General features: G+C 36.8%; 2 protein-coding genes across 6 annotated transcripts in view; one reads left to right on the forward strand and one right to left on the reverse strand.

Annotated features, from left to right (window-relative positions):
- LOC306640364 (olfactory receptor 8B3-like) overlaps nt 1-16,412 on the forward strand; it is a gene marked incomplete at both ends in the record, with an annotated part of 204,322 nt that overhangs the window by 59,334 nt on the left and 128,576 nt on the right. The gene's annotated exons all lie outside the window — the stretch shown is intronic.
- On the reverse strand, nt 5,653-6,618 carry OR10G6 (olfactory receptor family 10 subfamily G member 6; the record flags this gene model as incomplete). Its single annotated transcript, XM_079104589.1, has 1 exon — nt 5,653-6,618. The coding sequence occupies exon 1, from the start codon at nt 6,586-6,588 to the stop codon at nt 5,653-5,655; it is 936 nt and encodes a 311-aa protein (XP_078960715.1). The 5' UTR covers nt 6,589-6,618.

Consider the following 16,412-nt stretch of genomic DNA (forward strand, 5'->3'; position numbering starts at 1 on the left):
TGCAGGCAAATGGATGAAATTGGAGAATATCATGCTAAGTGAGATAAGCCAATCTCAAAAAACCAAAGGACGAATGATATCACTAATAAGTGGATGATGACACATAATGGGGGTGGGAGGGGTTAGTGTTAGGGTTAGAGTTAGGGTTAGGGAGCGGGGCAAGAATGGAGGAAGGAAGGACTGTATAGAGGGAAAAGAGGGGTGGGAGGGGTGGGGGGAAGGGAAAAATAACAGAATGACTCAAACAACATCACCCTATGTAAATTTATGATTACACAAATGGTATGCCTCTACTTCATGTACAGAGAAATAACATGTATCCCATTTGTTTGCAATAAAAAAAAATTAAAAAAAGCCTGTCCATTAAGTTAGCATAAACTTATATTAATTTAAAAAAGATAGTACATGAAAGAAATTATAAATTATTTTTATGAATATAACTGCACATAATGGAAGCAAATACTTGTGATAGCTTGAAATTATATTGATAAAAGATTATTTTAATGTTACAAAGTCTTTTAATTCACTACATTAAGACATTAATTTGAAGAGAAAATATTCAATAAGTTCAGAAAAGTATTAAATAAAATTCAAAATTTATTATAAGAAAAGTATTAGTATAATAATATTAGAAAGGAATTTTAGGAAAACATGAGAAACAATAACTAGCACAACCATTCTAGGAATATAATATTTAATAGTAAAAATGTAAGTCACTTTTGAGGCAGAGAAAAAACAAGCATTGCTATTTAAATTCATCCTACTCAGTATTTCTGAGCTTTCTAACCAAATGATAAGCTAGGAAAAAGAGAAAATGGTTATATGGAAGATAAAAGATTTGTTTTGTTATTAGATCAGAAACAAACCAGAGACATATCTTAATTCTAAAAATCAGCAGCTGCTTTGAGAAATTTCAGGAAAATTTTTTCTGTATTATAATTTTTTATAGAAGATATAAATATTACTTCTATTAAGTAACATGGAAGACAACTGAATTGTAAATATAAATGCCTTGATATATGTTTATCACGTACATGAAGAGTAATAAGGAAATATATAATGAAAAAGATTGTTTTACTGTGAAAGAAAATTAGGATCCAGAAATTTTATCAAGACTATTGTTTAAAGGTACATGATAGGTGCTTTTGTCTTTATAATATAGATTCAGTTGGCTAACATTTATTCTTTATAGTGAATGAAAGAGAGAAGGAAATCTGGTATTTTGATTATAGCACCAGCAATAGTAAAATTTAATCTTGTGAAATCTTGCTTTCACTTGTTTAATCAGATCATCAAAACTCTGTTTAACGTCCATTTCTTTGTCCTTATATCTTGTAGTACTGTCTGAATGAATCAAATATCTATAAGTTTAGTGAGACGGTTTTCTCTTCATGCAGAATAATTAATGTTCCTTTAAAATAGAGACATAATAAAAAGAAAGAGAAAATAACAAGTGTTGGCAAGGGTGTAGAGAAATACATGGCTGCTGGGAATTATTATGGTACTGCTACTGTGAAAAATGGCAATTCCTCCAAATGTAAACATAGAGTTGCATATGACATTTCACTCCTAAGTATATATTTAAGAGAATAGAAAATATGTTTACACATAAGATTGTACATAAATATTCTTAGCATCACCCAGACTAGACAAAGCACAGAAACAATTCAACAGGTCAATGAATAAACAAAATGTGATAAATGCATATTATGAAATGCTATGTAGTTTAGAAAACAATGGAGTACTGATAGACTACACTCTGGGTGAACCTGAAAAACATGCCAAGTGAAAGATTAAAAAAAAAAAAAGAACATGTTTTATTGTGATTACATGTACAAAAATTAGATAAAGATGAAACAAATAAGTGGATGCTGGGGACCAGAGAGGGGATATGGCCTGACAGAAAGTAGGCACAAGGTGACAGAAATGTTCTAACACTAGAGTGTGGGGATAGTTTCACAATTGGTGTGATTTGTTAAAAATTATCAAAATGTATACACAGAAGGAGTAAATGTTACTTCACTAAAACTCAAAACCACAAAAAGCACAGCTCGCAATCCTCTGGTTAAGGAGATGACTTCACTAATGAAGGGATTACCTTTTGTAATTTCCAGGCACCCCGATGTGGTTAAAGTGAGGGTAAGACCTGGATACTCTGTTTAAATCTGGCTTCATTTGAGCTGAGCAACCTGATAGGTTACCTTGAAATCTGAGTAAATTTGTAAATTTAGTTTCCTCATCTGCAAATGATTTAAAAATAATTAATTGAACAATTTTTACAATTGATATAGTTGATATAATTGATAGTGTATATACACACACACACATAGATCTCAATTCCACCTCTTTAAAATGTAAATGAAATTACACAGGGGTTATCCTCATAGTAATAGCCACACACCCTGAACAGCAAGCAATGTAGCATAAAGTCTCATGTCTTTCTCAACCTTTTACTGCAACCACTGGTTTTTCCATGACACTTTCTGTAGGAAAGTATTTTTGTGTCATAGAAAAGCCTATGCCAACATAGGATAGTTCATATGTTAAAATATCCTTTACATGTTTAGGGTACTTAAACTTCCAACAATTAGTTCTAACCTGGTCCTTTGAACACAGTGAAATAAAGTCAAAATATACAATAAATGCAAATATAAATAATTTTTTTAAACAAATCATGCTCACTACATTTTATCACTAACATACAGCATGTAAACAGTGGATGAAGAAATTCTGGCTAATGACTATTAACCTTGACAAAATTTGAGATTTTGCTGTGATACCTCTTATCTTCTTCCCAAGAGCATTTTTCTCCATTACACTCATACTTGGGAGCATTTATCACACTCTTTCTTGAACATAGTGGGAAAGGGACAATTTTAGAGCTTTGGAATCTAAAATAACTTAGATCATCTTGCTATAACTTAAATTTACATAAAAAGAAAATAATTCTAAGGAGACTAAGGGGAGTTGAAGTGTTCCCTAGGAATTTAAAAATAAGGATGATCAGGGTTCTTTCTAAGGGCTAGAATTTAAAAATTAGTACAAAATTACTTGAGCAGATTAGATACAACTTAGGCAGAATGATTATCCAGTCATGATGAAATAAAGTATTAGCCAAAGGTTAAGGTGAAGTGTGCATAGCAGAACGTGAACCAGGAAACAGGGGTACCATGTTCAATAATAGGAAGATTGAATTTAATGTTGATTAAATTTCTAAAATTAATGTGAACTCAAGATGCCAGAAATGATTTTGTTAGTTCACTACTTGACAAAATATTCTGAAATTAATCTGAGTAAGAGTAAGAAAGTAACCAGGAATAATATGAACGTGAGTAGAAAAGAGAGGGGAAAGAGCCCTAGTGGTTATTTAAAAATAAAGGTATAGCTACTTAAAAATTTGTTAATAACAAACATGTATTAGTGAATATGGATGTATATTAATGTATACGTGCAAATTTTGAAATCTGAATCCAGAGGATCGAAAGAAGCCCAAACACTTTACTATAAACAGTAGCAGGTTCTTTTCTGTATTTTTAAGAATGGAGAAATATCCATATAGGCCAACACTACTTTTTCTCTCCTGTGTAGTTTTCTCATTCTTGAGTCTAGATGATCTTAAAACAAATTGAAAACACCATATTCTCTAAAGAGATGAAGTTGCATAAGAAAATATCATTGTGCAGTTCTTGCTGGTGGAAAGTTCAAATATTCAGAGATGAGTTCACCTACTAGCTCTGTTGCTAGTAAATAACTGTAGATAGATAATAAAATAAAAGTATTTGCTTGGTGTTTTTACATAGTAGTTTTACTTATAAAATAATAACATTTTAATTTCTTTGTTGACTATGAACCAACTAAGTAAGCAGTTTTCTATGTGACTTCATTTTGTGTGTGATGTGTATGTCACTGGCTCTGATGACAAGAGAGGTCCTCTTGTTTTCTTGTGTCTGACTTCCAGGCAGACTCTGTTCTGGCTTTCTGGGCCTTACTCTCTACATTCTGCCTCACTTTGTATCACAGAGTGTTTAGGGGCCGGTGGTGCTGTGGTTGTGTATGTTTGTCAAAAAGAGTTTTAATAGTCTTGGGCTGCTCTTCCTAAGACAGTTAATTAGGCTTCTCTAGAGCATTCATTTAAGATTATCCCTAGAGGCTTATGTTCTGATCAACTGAAGAATTCTATGTGCTTGTCTCCTGTGAAGGTCTTAACAAGCCTTATGAACCACACAGTATCTTTCATTTATTATCTTACATTTTTCCAGGTAACCAGCTTGATAAATTCCAGGCCTAGTGATATCTTTCTCTCTTTTCTTTTCCAGAACAATATTTACTGGGCACTTATTTATTCTAATAGAGTCTTATTCAATTTCTGGTTCTGTACTTTATCTCTTTGCTTCATATGTAAATGCATTTTTTCCCCTTAAGATTAGAAATTTATTTGGAATGTACTACAATGTCACTTATTTGGGGTTATACTAAATACATTTGTGCTAAGTTGAGTTGAATTGACTGTTCTTGCATATTTTTCTGGTTACACTTGCATTTCTGTTGTTAAAATGGACCGAAAGGGAACTCCTAACAATCCACATTTCTTCTTAGAAAGTTTCTGGTGCATAGCAATCAGTACTCCTCTGTTACAGTTTTTTAATAAATGAAATTGAGTCTGGAGAAGATAGTGATTCTCTTGGGCTGTATTTGCCCATGAACTTTTGGAACATCAACAAAAGCAACTCCAGCACTTAGGGGGTCCTAGGAGTGAAGGATTAACACTAAGATGCTGACAACGTTCTTAGAAGAAAGGAGTCTAGGTGGACTTCAGAGGAGTTTGATCATTTTCTTGTAACCAGATATGTGACCCACGGCATCCTACCCTGCACTTGTACCCAAAAACTGTGTAAAAAATGCAGGAGTGGGACACCATCTCAGATGATCTGCTTCATTAACATCCCTGGAAGTGCAGGGAAACCTGGTTTATATTTGCAGAGCAAGGAAGTTTCTCCTTGATATATCTATATCAATTTTACCACAGTGGAGCTTTGTTCAAGCTTAGTAGATTAGAGGTACTCAGTTCATGGCACAGTGCACACGTAAAGACTCCCTCATATTGAGGTGAAATTGCTCCCTCAAGTTCAAGTCCATGTTCATCTCCTATGACAAGGTAAAAGGAAGAGAGAAGAAAATCTGAAAAAATTGACTTACTTCATTGAATTTCAATTTCCCCACAGTTTCATGAGAATAATAATATAGAACAATAATACCTACTTCACAGAGTTGTTGTCAAGGTCAAATCAAATGGTTTGCATGGAGATTATTTGCATCAACACAGGGATTAGAAGCAATCACGTACATGGCGATGGATGCCACAGAGAGATGGAGCTTTTGTGTTGAAGTTTTCTTATCTTGGATTTTTCCTTCAAGCTGCTACCTTTGCTAAGTGTCTTTAATTAGTTTTCAGTGGTACTGAAGGAAGATGTCGAAAGTCATGTTTGAACAGGTCACAATGTGGAACTTCCCAGCTTTTGACTCCCTACCTAGGTGTCCTTTACTCTCTGCATGGATCCTTCTTTCTCACTCTGCCGTACATCTTCCCAAATACTTGGTGTCCGATCCTTGCCTTCAGCTTCTGTGTCTGCCCCATGTCTGTGCTGGGTGAAGTCAGTGAGGCTGTATTTCCTTGAGGCCTCCCAGCCTCCGTAAGGCCGCCTTCATCTCTTTGTTGCGGAGTGTGTAGATGATGGGGTTGAGCAGGGGAGTGATGACTGTGTAGAAGACAGCTACCACCCCATCCAGGGGTTCCTGTGAGCCAGGCCGCAGGTAAATGAAGGTGCAGGGCACATAGTAAACAATGACCACAGTGAGGTGGGCGGCACAGGTGGAGAAGGCATTGCGACGCCCGTCTGCTGACCGGATTCGCAGGATGGCAGCCACAATGTAGCCATAGGATGTGAGAATGAGCATAAAGCATGTGAGGGCCAGGAAGCCAATGTCCACAAAGGTGACCAGCTCATTGATGGTGGTGTCAGCACAGGCTAGACGCAGCATGGCAGGGATGTCACAGAAGAAGTAATCAACTCGGTTTGGGCCACAGAAGGGCAGCCGGAATATGAAACTTGTTTGGAAAAGTGAATGAATGGTCCCTCCCAGCCAGGTGCCAAAAGCCAGGTAGTTGCAGACATTCCGGGTCATGATGGTAGCATAGTGTAAAGGCTTGCAAATGGCCAGGAACCTGTCATAAGCCATGAGTGTGTAAAGGAAGCATTCAGTGCAACCCAGGAAATGGAAAGAGAAGAGTTGAATTACGCAGCCCCCAAAGGAGATAGCCCTACTATCCAAGAGAAAGCCAGCCAGCATCTTGGGGACAATGGCAGAGGAAATGGTCATGTCCAAGAAGGAGAGGTGACATAGGAACCAGTACATGGGGCGGTGGAGCCGGACATCCACCAAGACGGTGAGGATGATGAGCCCATTGCCAGACACAGTGAGTATGTAGATGACAAGGAAAGCGAGGAAGAGCGGTACCCCCAGGTGTGGTGGGTGGTGCAGGCCCACCAAAATGAAGTGCAACACAGATGTCTGGTTTCCACTTTGCATTTCTTTGCTGTTCACATCTGCCAAAAGTAGTAGCAGGAAGAAAGACTTAATATTCCTGTAAAATTTCTAAGCATGGCACATCTACAGTGTGTCATTTTTAAACAGTCACAAGAGAATCTCTCTTCTTCTCTCTAGCTAGCTCTTGCTCTTCCTCTTGCTTCCTTGCTTTTTATCATTTTTTCCCTTCTCTCACTCTCCCAGCTCTTGTTTGTGGGTGTTCGCTACAGTTATTTACAGTAGTACCTCCTTATCCACAGTTTCACTTTTCAAATTTTCTGTTATGGTCAACCATGGCCCCAAATTTTATTTGTCTTGACTTTTTTGAGAGAAAAGAGAGAGAGAGAGATCGAGATAGATAGAGAGAGAGAAAGCGAGGAAGGAAGAGAGGGGAACAGTTCTTCATGATTTATAAGGTATATTATTATCATGCAAAGAATGACAACCTGGGGAAAAGAAAAGTAAAACTTTACTGAGCAGGCATCAGCTGAGTGGCAGATGAAGGATAAATAGGAACTTTTTAGATATTAGAGAAATAGAACTTTCCAGATTAAAGATGCTGATATATTAGGAAGTGGTAGAGGCATATCTTATTAGAGCCTGGTTTGTGGAATGGAGTTCTGAGAGACTACTGAAGTAGGTCACACTAGATTTGAAGACTTCTGTTCCCACAGGCCATGCTGGTAAGCTTGGACTATCCACTTGGGCAATGTTGTACCATTGCAAGTTGGTAATCAAGTAAGCACCTAGGAATCACTAAGCATTACCTCATGTTTCAAAATGGATTTTATAGCTATATTTTGAGAGACTATTCAATTTCTTTGCAGTTTAAACACTTATTTAGTGTTATCAACTGTTTCTGTTTACCATCCTCATCTCAGTTTAACACAGAAAGTGCTAAGTCCCCCAAATCACTCAGAACCTACCTAGTCAACTTGTCACTAGAAAAGTAGTCTCTGTGGCACTAAAGAGTATTGAGATGGTAAAACGACAGATTCATGGAGATCCATGGAGATCTACGGTGCAGGTTAGAAAGTAGCCAGATGGTAGACATGGTTACTGCCATGGTTCCATTGGCCAGTTCAGTTGGCCAGTCCTGTTTCATGTCACACCCTTTGAAGTCTTCTGAGTGATTCTGAGTTGCCAGTGAGCCTCTATGAAAGGGACATGCCATTTGGATGTTTGCCACCAGTTTGTAAAGAGACTATGAGAATAAATATTGGAGGAGAGAAGATGGCACTAGGAAGAATACTCCACATGACCCCTCACTGTGCAGAGCTCTGCCACTTTTCAGATATTTACTTCAGAATTGAGGCACCCATGTGAAGGCTGAATTTGCCTGATAATATAGGACTGCAACACATATTTGATAGAAAATTATATTTTATGTTTATTGAGTACTACTGTAAATATTTAATCCTCAACAATCCTATGAAGTAGTAGTCACTGTTAGTGTTCTACATACAAATGTAGATACAGACCAAAAAGGGGAATTTGCATTTCCAAGTAGAAGTAGAAGGGCTAGAATTTTTTTTAGCCCACTAAGACTTTAGATGCTGTGGTAAAGACACAATATATACTTCCCTACTGTGTGGATAGACAGACAGAGAGATGGATAGTGGATGGAGAGATGGACTGAAGTAATTCAGAAATGATGAGAATACAATTAGGTGCTTTGGGGCTGGAATTTTATACTGCTTCACTAACATGAAGGATTTTATATAAGATGAGCATTTTTATATAGAACTTTTGAAAATATTTATTTCTAGCTAAAATGTCAGAGATTCTAAATATATTAGGTTCAATATATATTCTGCACATTGGGCACATTTAGACTAGGAAATTTAATTTGAACTCTTGTGTTCTGTAAGCTAGCTGCCTGGTATGCAACTCATAGATCAAACTGAAAGAAATCAACAGAACAGACATTTCTTCATTAACTGATTTTAGGTTTAGAGTGATTTTACTTCTTTCTGATTTGGGAAGCTCTGTGCATGGGTCTTTCCTTCATTCTCCCAAACTAAATACAGTATTCCACCCATATCCATGGGGCATGGTTTCCAGACCTCCAGTGTCTGCCTGAATAGTGAATGGCACCAGACCCTATGTCCGGATGTTCTTTTCTATATGTTCATACATGATAAAATTCAATTTTACCATGGTACTGAGTGTTCGTGTTTGTAACAGGCTTATAGAAAGCATGTTTCAACTTGCACGTGTGTGGCTATTTTTCCATTAGGCCTTAAGTTGCAAAAGGACTTTGTTTTATTTTTTCTTTTCATTTCAATTTCATGGCATACATTTCACAGAAAGAGCCACACATAGTATTGAACAAATGAGTTTCCCTCTGTGTGAATATCCCTATGTTCTAGGCAGATAATATCAAAGATATATCAGTTGGATCTTTTAATCTGACTTCTGAAATCAAATTAATTCCAGGATTGAGATCATCACTACTTTCTCTCTCTCTCTCTCTCTCTTTCTCTCTCTTTTGCTATATTATTTTTGGACAAATCTCTCAAAATTTCTGCTTTCAATTTTTTACTTAAAAGTGAAGTGGAGGGATAGGTGTAGACTCTCACCAAAAAAGAAAAGAAATACCAATATCTTCTGAATCTATACCAAGTCACATAAAAATTTTTGTTCTTCTACAATGAAAATCAATTTTCCTCTTAATCAAAATTCTCTTTCATACCACAATTTCTTATTTCTGTGCTGCCTTAAATTCTCAGTTCTTATTTACTTTTATAATGTACTGTTCTCTCTACAGAGAAATAATACCTTTACCCCTGGAAAGACAGAAAAATACTCCTTGTTTATCTACTATCAACTAAATCCGCTTCAGAAATTTGGTGTATACATTTTAGCTAGTATCACATTATATTATCCACATATGATATACACTGATCTAGGTAATGGGAAAAGAAGCAATTTGCACAAGAAGGCTTGGAGGAAAAAAAAAAAAAAAAAAAAAACCAACACTGGGACTTGAACTTCATCCAGCCTTTTCAAACCCAATGTGATATGAACTTGAGGTTGACCTTGAAACCCCATCTGGCCCAGACAACTCCATGACATATATTGATCTTTGGAAAGCAGACTTCAGACTTCTTTCCTGGCCATAGTGTCATTAGGAGGTCTCAGTTGCATTCTCTGTTCCCAATATCTTTAACATTTAATATTATATACCTCAGAAAAATCTCTGTTACTATACCTCTATATCATTTTTGCAGCCTTCTCTCCTAGTGACGAATCCCTGGGCACAAGTCTGCACTGACGCTATTGTCTGCTTCCTCTTCTTCTGTCCCTTTTTGTGCTTTGCTGTTCCTTATGGAGGCCCAGTTTTGAGCTCAGCAGGTCACTGGTTTCCTCCTGATGTGCCTCTTCTTGCTTGTATTACCTGTGCTGCTACTTCTGTGTCCTTTTAGCCTCACCCCTCCCCTTTATAGCTTTGTGAAACTATTGGCAGTGGTGCCTCTAGGCTTTGACCTCCAGATTGTTGTTTTCTGGCAAGCATCTTTTTCTTTCCTATAGTCCCCATGGGGTGGGAGACTGAGGGGCTGACACTCCTTGTGCTTCACCAAAGGGAATTAACTTACTACATGGTAATAAGTTGCACTGGGCTTTGTTAGGAGCAAACCCTACACTATGACTGATGCAGGAAGTTCACTTAGTTGCTAGCACTGCCCTTATAGCTTAGACTCCTATGCTATAAGCACAAATAATCAGGAATCAGGAGTCTCTCTCTGTTTCTTGGGATTAAGTTTTCTTACGTATAAATCAGTGATAATTATGCTTTACTCATTTATCCCTTTAAGATACAGGTTGTACCTGAAAGAACTTTAAAGCTAAAGGTACTTCATGAATAACACATATTTTTACTTAAAAAAAATATGCTCTGATTCAATTTGGAGTAAGTTACTAGAGCATTGCAATAGAGTAGACAACCTATTTTGGCAGAACTGTCAGATCATCCATAAACAAATACGAAAATTAAAACTGTGGCAATCTCTTAAAAGTCAAACATACTTAGATTAGACCCGTAGGAAGGACCCAAAGCTCACCCTATTTATACTTGAATCAACTGAGTTCTAAAGAGAATAAGGACTTTTCCAATGGTGAATGTCATTCTGCTTATTTAGTGGATAAAATTTACTTAAATCATGTAGATTAATGGTATGGATCCACCCAGCTCCTGGAGTAGAGAAGCTTATAGTCCTAAACTAGTGCTGGGCAAACTATTGCTCAATAAATATTTGCTAAAATAGCTCTTGTAAATAAAAATTATGCAATTTTTTAAAGAGGCATATGGGAGTGCAATCTATTTAAAAGATCATATTGTGAAATATGGTCTATTTTTTGAATGAGCCAGTCTCCATTGAAAGAATCATAATGTCAGCATCAAGTATTTATTACATTTCCCATAATTTCCTAGTTTTTCTGTACTTCCAAATGATAGTGAGTAAATAAGATTTAGGGTTTTGCTAGTGAATAATCCTACATAGAGAAAGGAAGATGAAAGGATTTAAGGCTGTAAATACCTAATCCTTCCATTATAGGCTGTTCTTGTTTTGTGATATCCCTGATGGGAACATATATTTCCAAAGAATAATTATGGCAAAGGAATCCTTGGTTAAAACTAGATTTTGGTTCCAAATTCCAGTTTGGGTCCTTGGCCTTAGGAAGTTAAAAAAGAAGTATAATCTATGTTAGGAAGACTAAGTGGTTGTTTTTCACAGTAGACCTCCCTTTGCTTTCAATTTAATTTTCTATGTAGTCGGGTACATGGAAGGGGGTGGGAAAATTTCTCCTGAAGTGGTGCCATTTTATCTTCCACTTTTGAAGTAGAAGGGCTAACAGTAGAGGGTGTGTTATGGGGTAAAGCAGGAGAAAACATTTAAAGCAGGGAATGCCAAGTCTTAGTGATGGCAGATCCAGTTTACCAGATCTCTCAGCCTGAGTGGGAGGAGCAGATTAAAAAAGATCATCCTCAACTGATATTGAACATTCAGTTAATCCCTTTGCTAAAACATTGGACTTATTCATTCCTGTGAAGGGTCATAATATTCCCTGCAATCTGACAAAAATATTTATTAGTTCCTCCTTTGGGAATGGGTGTGGAGGTTCTGCAGGAAAGGTTGTTGGGGGGCAAGGGAATCTCTCTCACGAAAGGCAATTGTATAGTCAGCCCTAGTAGCAGAGGCTTTGGGGCTACAGCACAAAATCTGGGAGGTGAAACGGAGTTGGAACACAACATACCTGGTTCAGTGTCTGGCACATAATGATAAACAAGTAGTAAATGTGTTTGAAGTAGAATAATTGAGAAGCAAGAAGGAAGGGAAAAAAGAAAGGATGAAAGGAAAGAGGGAAGGAAGTGAAACAGACTACCTTTGAAATTAAAAAGCAACTTCCTGATAATTACTTTCCTGCATCCCACAGTTGCTCATCCTGAGGACAGAACCAAAGCAATTAAGACTGACTTATTTTCTGTTTAAGCATAGCTGAATTTGTATATGTATATACCTGGCTTTTGTTTGTGTTAATTGTATTCATTTCTTGGGACCAGCAGAGAAGTAATGTTGGTGCTTCTCCCCAGTTTAGTCAAACTGCATAAAATTCGGTTTTCCTTTGTTTGCTTTTTTCTCATGTGGGAAGGCATCTGACTATCAGAGATCCAGGCAGACTCCCTGTTTGGGCTGCCTGTAACAGAAGGAATGAGAAAACGAAGAAAAAAGAGCAAGAGGGAAGTTGGAGGAAGAAGAAGGACATCTGAGATTTATGAGATTGGAAGGAGTCTTAGAATTTGAAGGAGGATGATACAGTGAAGAGACCAGGGGGCAAAATTTTCTGGAGGATGAAAAGGGGTTTGACTGGGTTTGTGGGAATGAATGAAGGTACTGTCAAGGAATCAAAATTGTAGAATGATATTCAGGATCCCCAGAAACCTGCCAGAAGGGGAAAGTACAAGGAGATAATGGCAATAGGGTTGTTCTGAGTTGAGGTCTTACCAGGTGAGAAGGTGATTGCAGGTATCTGCCTAAATGATGCTTGTCACTCAGCAATTCCACTCCTGGGTGTGTGTGTGTGTGTCCATAGGTATCTGACAGAATTGTGTGTCTGTACAAATTCAAATGTGCATCCAAAAGAAAACATAAATAATATACAATACATACATGCCAAAGGAAATTCCATAAATATACAGTATTTATATCTGCACCTGTATTCAAAAACGTGTATTCCTGAAGTTTATTGCAACACTAATTTTAACAGGCAAAAGTTGAAAAGTTTTAAAATGGCTAACAGCTGAGCAAAAATAAATTGTGGCATATTGATATGATGAAATGCTTTACAGAAAAGATAATACGAGCTCTACAACAACATGTAAAATGGTTTAGGCTATCATTAGTGCCCACTGATTTATGTTTCTTAAGGTTCAATAGAAGAAGTAAAGCATCTACTAATTATCTAGATGAGAGGGTCTTGATTAGGGACAATTTTGCCCCATAAAGGTAACTGGGCAATGTCTGAAGATATTGTTGAGGTCACAGATAGTGGCATCTACTGGCTGGAGGTCAGGGATGCTGAGGAAGTCCCACAATGCACAGAACTGACCCTTATGACAAGGCCTATTTTGCCCAAAAGGTTAATAGTGCTAAGGTGGAAAGCCCTTTCCTAGATATGTGGATTCTGAAGTATATACTGTGTTGAATTGGAATAGGTCCCCCAGATGGTCAAAGTAGTCTTGAAGAAATAAAATGAACTGGAAGACTCTTAACATCAGATGTGAAAACTGACTATGGAGCTATAGTAGTTTCTAGTGTAGTATTTGTATCATGCTAAACAAATGGAAGAGAATAAAGCATAAATAGACTGATACACATTCATACAACAAAGATGAACTATAGTAAAGAGAGTTTTCTTCAATAAATTATTCAGTTATTTGAATACTCAGATGAAAAAATAATCCTGATACTATTTCACAAGTATACATAAAAAAATCAAACATAGATGGATTAAGGATATAAATGTGGCAGTCTTTATAATATTAAGTAAAAAAATTCATGAGAAACGAACAACAAAAGAGTCTTATAGAAATGATACATTGGATTAAAATTATTTTATTTTAAAAGATAGTTTGCAGCAAATTTTCTTTGATCATAAAGTAAAAAAGCTGGAGTACAAAAGCAAATGATTATAAAGAAACTGTAAGAGTTGGAAACTTACACCAAATTTCTACAAAAAAGTTTTACTTAATGAGGAAAAATATCCTTATGTTATACCTAAAATATTCTTATGTCATATCTAAATTAAAATGAATTCCAAATGAAGTGAAGAAAAAGTACTCAAAAACTGGATATTCTTTGAATAAAAACTAATAAATGTTCAGTGTAAGAAAAAACCCTTAAGCAACATACCAACATAAAAAACAATCTCTTCATGGAAGAGGATAAAATTTCCTAGATCATAAAATATTAGCAGAAGCAAAGTAATTTAAATTTGAAAGCAAAATGAAATTAATGACAGAAAAATGAATTAAAATTTTTAATTTGTAAAAGTTCAGACAAAGCAATAAAAGGCTATTAAAAGAAAAAAAATGAATAAAAAATTTTAATTTACAAAGGAGACTATACCTTTGTAATGTCATAAGGGTTTTGTAATATTTGTAAAAGTAATGAAGATTATGGGAGCACTAAAATTTAATTATTCTTATACAGTTGGGAAATCATTGTGTATTTGTAGGTGTTTCTTTGGGAAAAGGGAGTGTGAGGCTCTAAACAACAACAACAAAGCTTTGGAATTGGCATGCTGCAGCTCTCTATAGCAGGATGGTGGGAAAGACAGAGACATTGAGCAGGAGAGTGCAAACAAGTGATGCTGGTATGGATTCTGGACAATTTTAGTTGAGAGTAAGCCATTGTGTGTGTCTCTCCATCACTGGAGAGGGAAGGGAAGTTAAAATTAGTTCCAGAAGACTTGAACTATCCCAAGAGAGTGCAAATAAGTGACAGGTAGAGAAACGTGCAGGCTTTTGGGAAGCTTTCACTGGTCTCTTCCTGTTGTTTTGTGCTCATCACGGGATCCTGGAAAGCCACAAGTAATCCTGTCCCCTGAGACTCCAGGTGAAGTTCAGCTCCTGCCATTTAGCCTGGTTGGTTTCCATTCTCTGCACTTGAGTTAGTTTGGTTCTTGGTTAGAAATGGACTGCTCTTTCTCAACACAGTGTGTCTGTTCTTGGAGTGACAGCTTGCAAAGTTGAGCCTGTGCATGTACAGAGAGGAAAGAAAAGAGGAGAAAATTTGTAGGAGAAACTCAGGCGAGTTTGACAACTGAAATGAATCCTGTCCTGTGGGGTGGGTTCTTAAAAATGGAGTTTTCACTTATTTCCCCTGATCTCCATCCTTTGCTTACCTCCACATTTCATGCACTGGGTTGTCACTTGGAAATTGTTAGACCTCCCCTGATTTTAATTATCTAGTCTCTCTTGACAGAAGATAGAAGGATAGATGGATAGATTGATACAGCAATTGGGTGGCTCCATATTGGCTAACACCTTGTTACAGAAGAGGAGAAAGTCAAACGTTGATCCTCCCATCTCCCACGGCCCAGACTGAGATTCCTTCCTTGTGTCTTGGCCCTCAGCCTACCTTGGACTTTATCTGATGAACATTTGCATATGTCATCAGATCTGAAAATGAAGTTATCCTGGTGATTAAGTCATGTTGGTTCAGTAGAAATTTCAGAGTTCACATTTTCTTCACTGTTGAAGACCTGACATTCATGTTGGTGATTATAATAGTCCTGTTTCTACTATTTATTCCATATTTGAAAAAAATATAGCTTTCATGTTGCGTGAGCTATGTTCCTTGGAGAGAGAACACATTTTATCTCATCTCTGCTAAGAGCAATTCCTGGTTGCTCTGCAATGGAGACAAGTTTCTTAGCCTTCGCTTAGAGGAAATAGTGAGTATCGTAAATTCTAGACAATGTTTTTTATTTAAGCAAAAACCACAATTTCTGCATTAGTTGTAAAAAAAAAAAATCACACTTTTTCTTGGCTTCCAACTGATGTGATTCCCCGCTGCTTGCATAGATCTTGTCTTTCCTGTCTCAGGTAGGAGGCGTTAATTAAGAAAAATAGACTTGTTTGAATTGTCTCCTGTGACAATATTGTCTGGGTTTATGAGTATGAGGGGTACAGAAGGTGGGAGGGGACAATTTGTGATTTCTAACAACATCAATATTAGAAAATGTTTAGCTATCTAAAGCGGAAGCACATATAATGAATAACTATCCTCTATCCCACAGATGGTGGCTGGGACAGCACATTCGAAATTCTATTTTTAGAGCCTTGTAAGGGATGATCAAGTGGAGAAGAAGCAGGGGGTTGGCTATGTATGTTCTGCGAAATGTGGGAGGCTGTGTGGACTCCTGCTGTGCAGGGTAACTGATATTCTTACTTGCTCTGAGATACCAGAAAAAGTCTTTATATAAAGAGGTGGTAGTGGTGACTGCAGAAACTCAACCAAAGATGAAGGCATCCTCGATAACTAGCTTTGAAATTGAGAAGTTGCCTCAGGAAGCACAGAAAATTTACTTATTGTCTTTCTATCTAAAGCAAAAAGGCAACTAAGCAGTGAGGCTGCACAGGTGACATGCTGTCTTCTACTAGTTCTGACATGCCAAGCTGTGCAGTAAGTACTTTACATGTATCATCTTATTTAATGTCTGTAATTTTACAGTGAGCTTGGTGATGTTAGTGATGTCAGGTAACATAGGAGGATCCTAGAAAATCATTTAAGTATACTGTGATTTTAAGAAACATTCAT

The sequence above is a fragment of the Sciurus vulgaris genome (assembly GCF_902686455.1).
Source record: "Sciurus vulgaris genome assembly, chromosome: 11".
Lineage (NCBI taxonomy): Eukaryota > Metazoa > Chordata > Mammalia > Rodentia > Sciuridae > Sciurus > Sciurus vulgaris.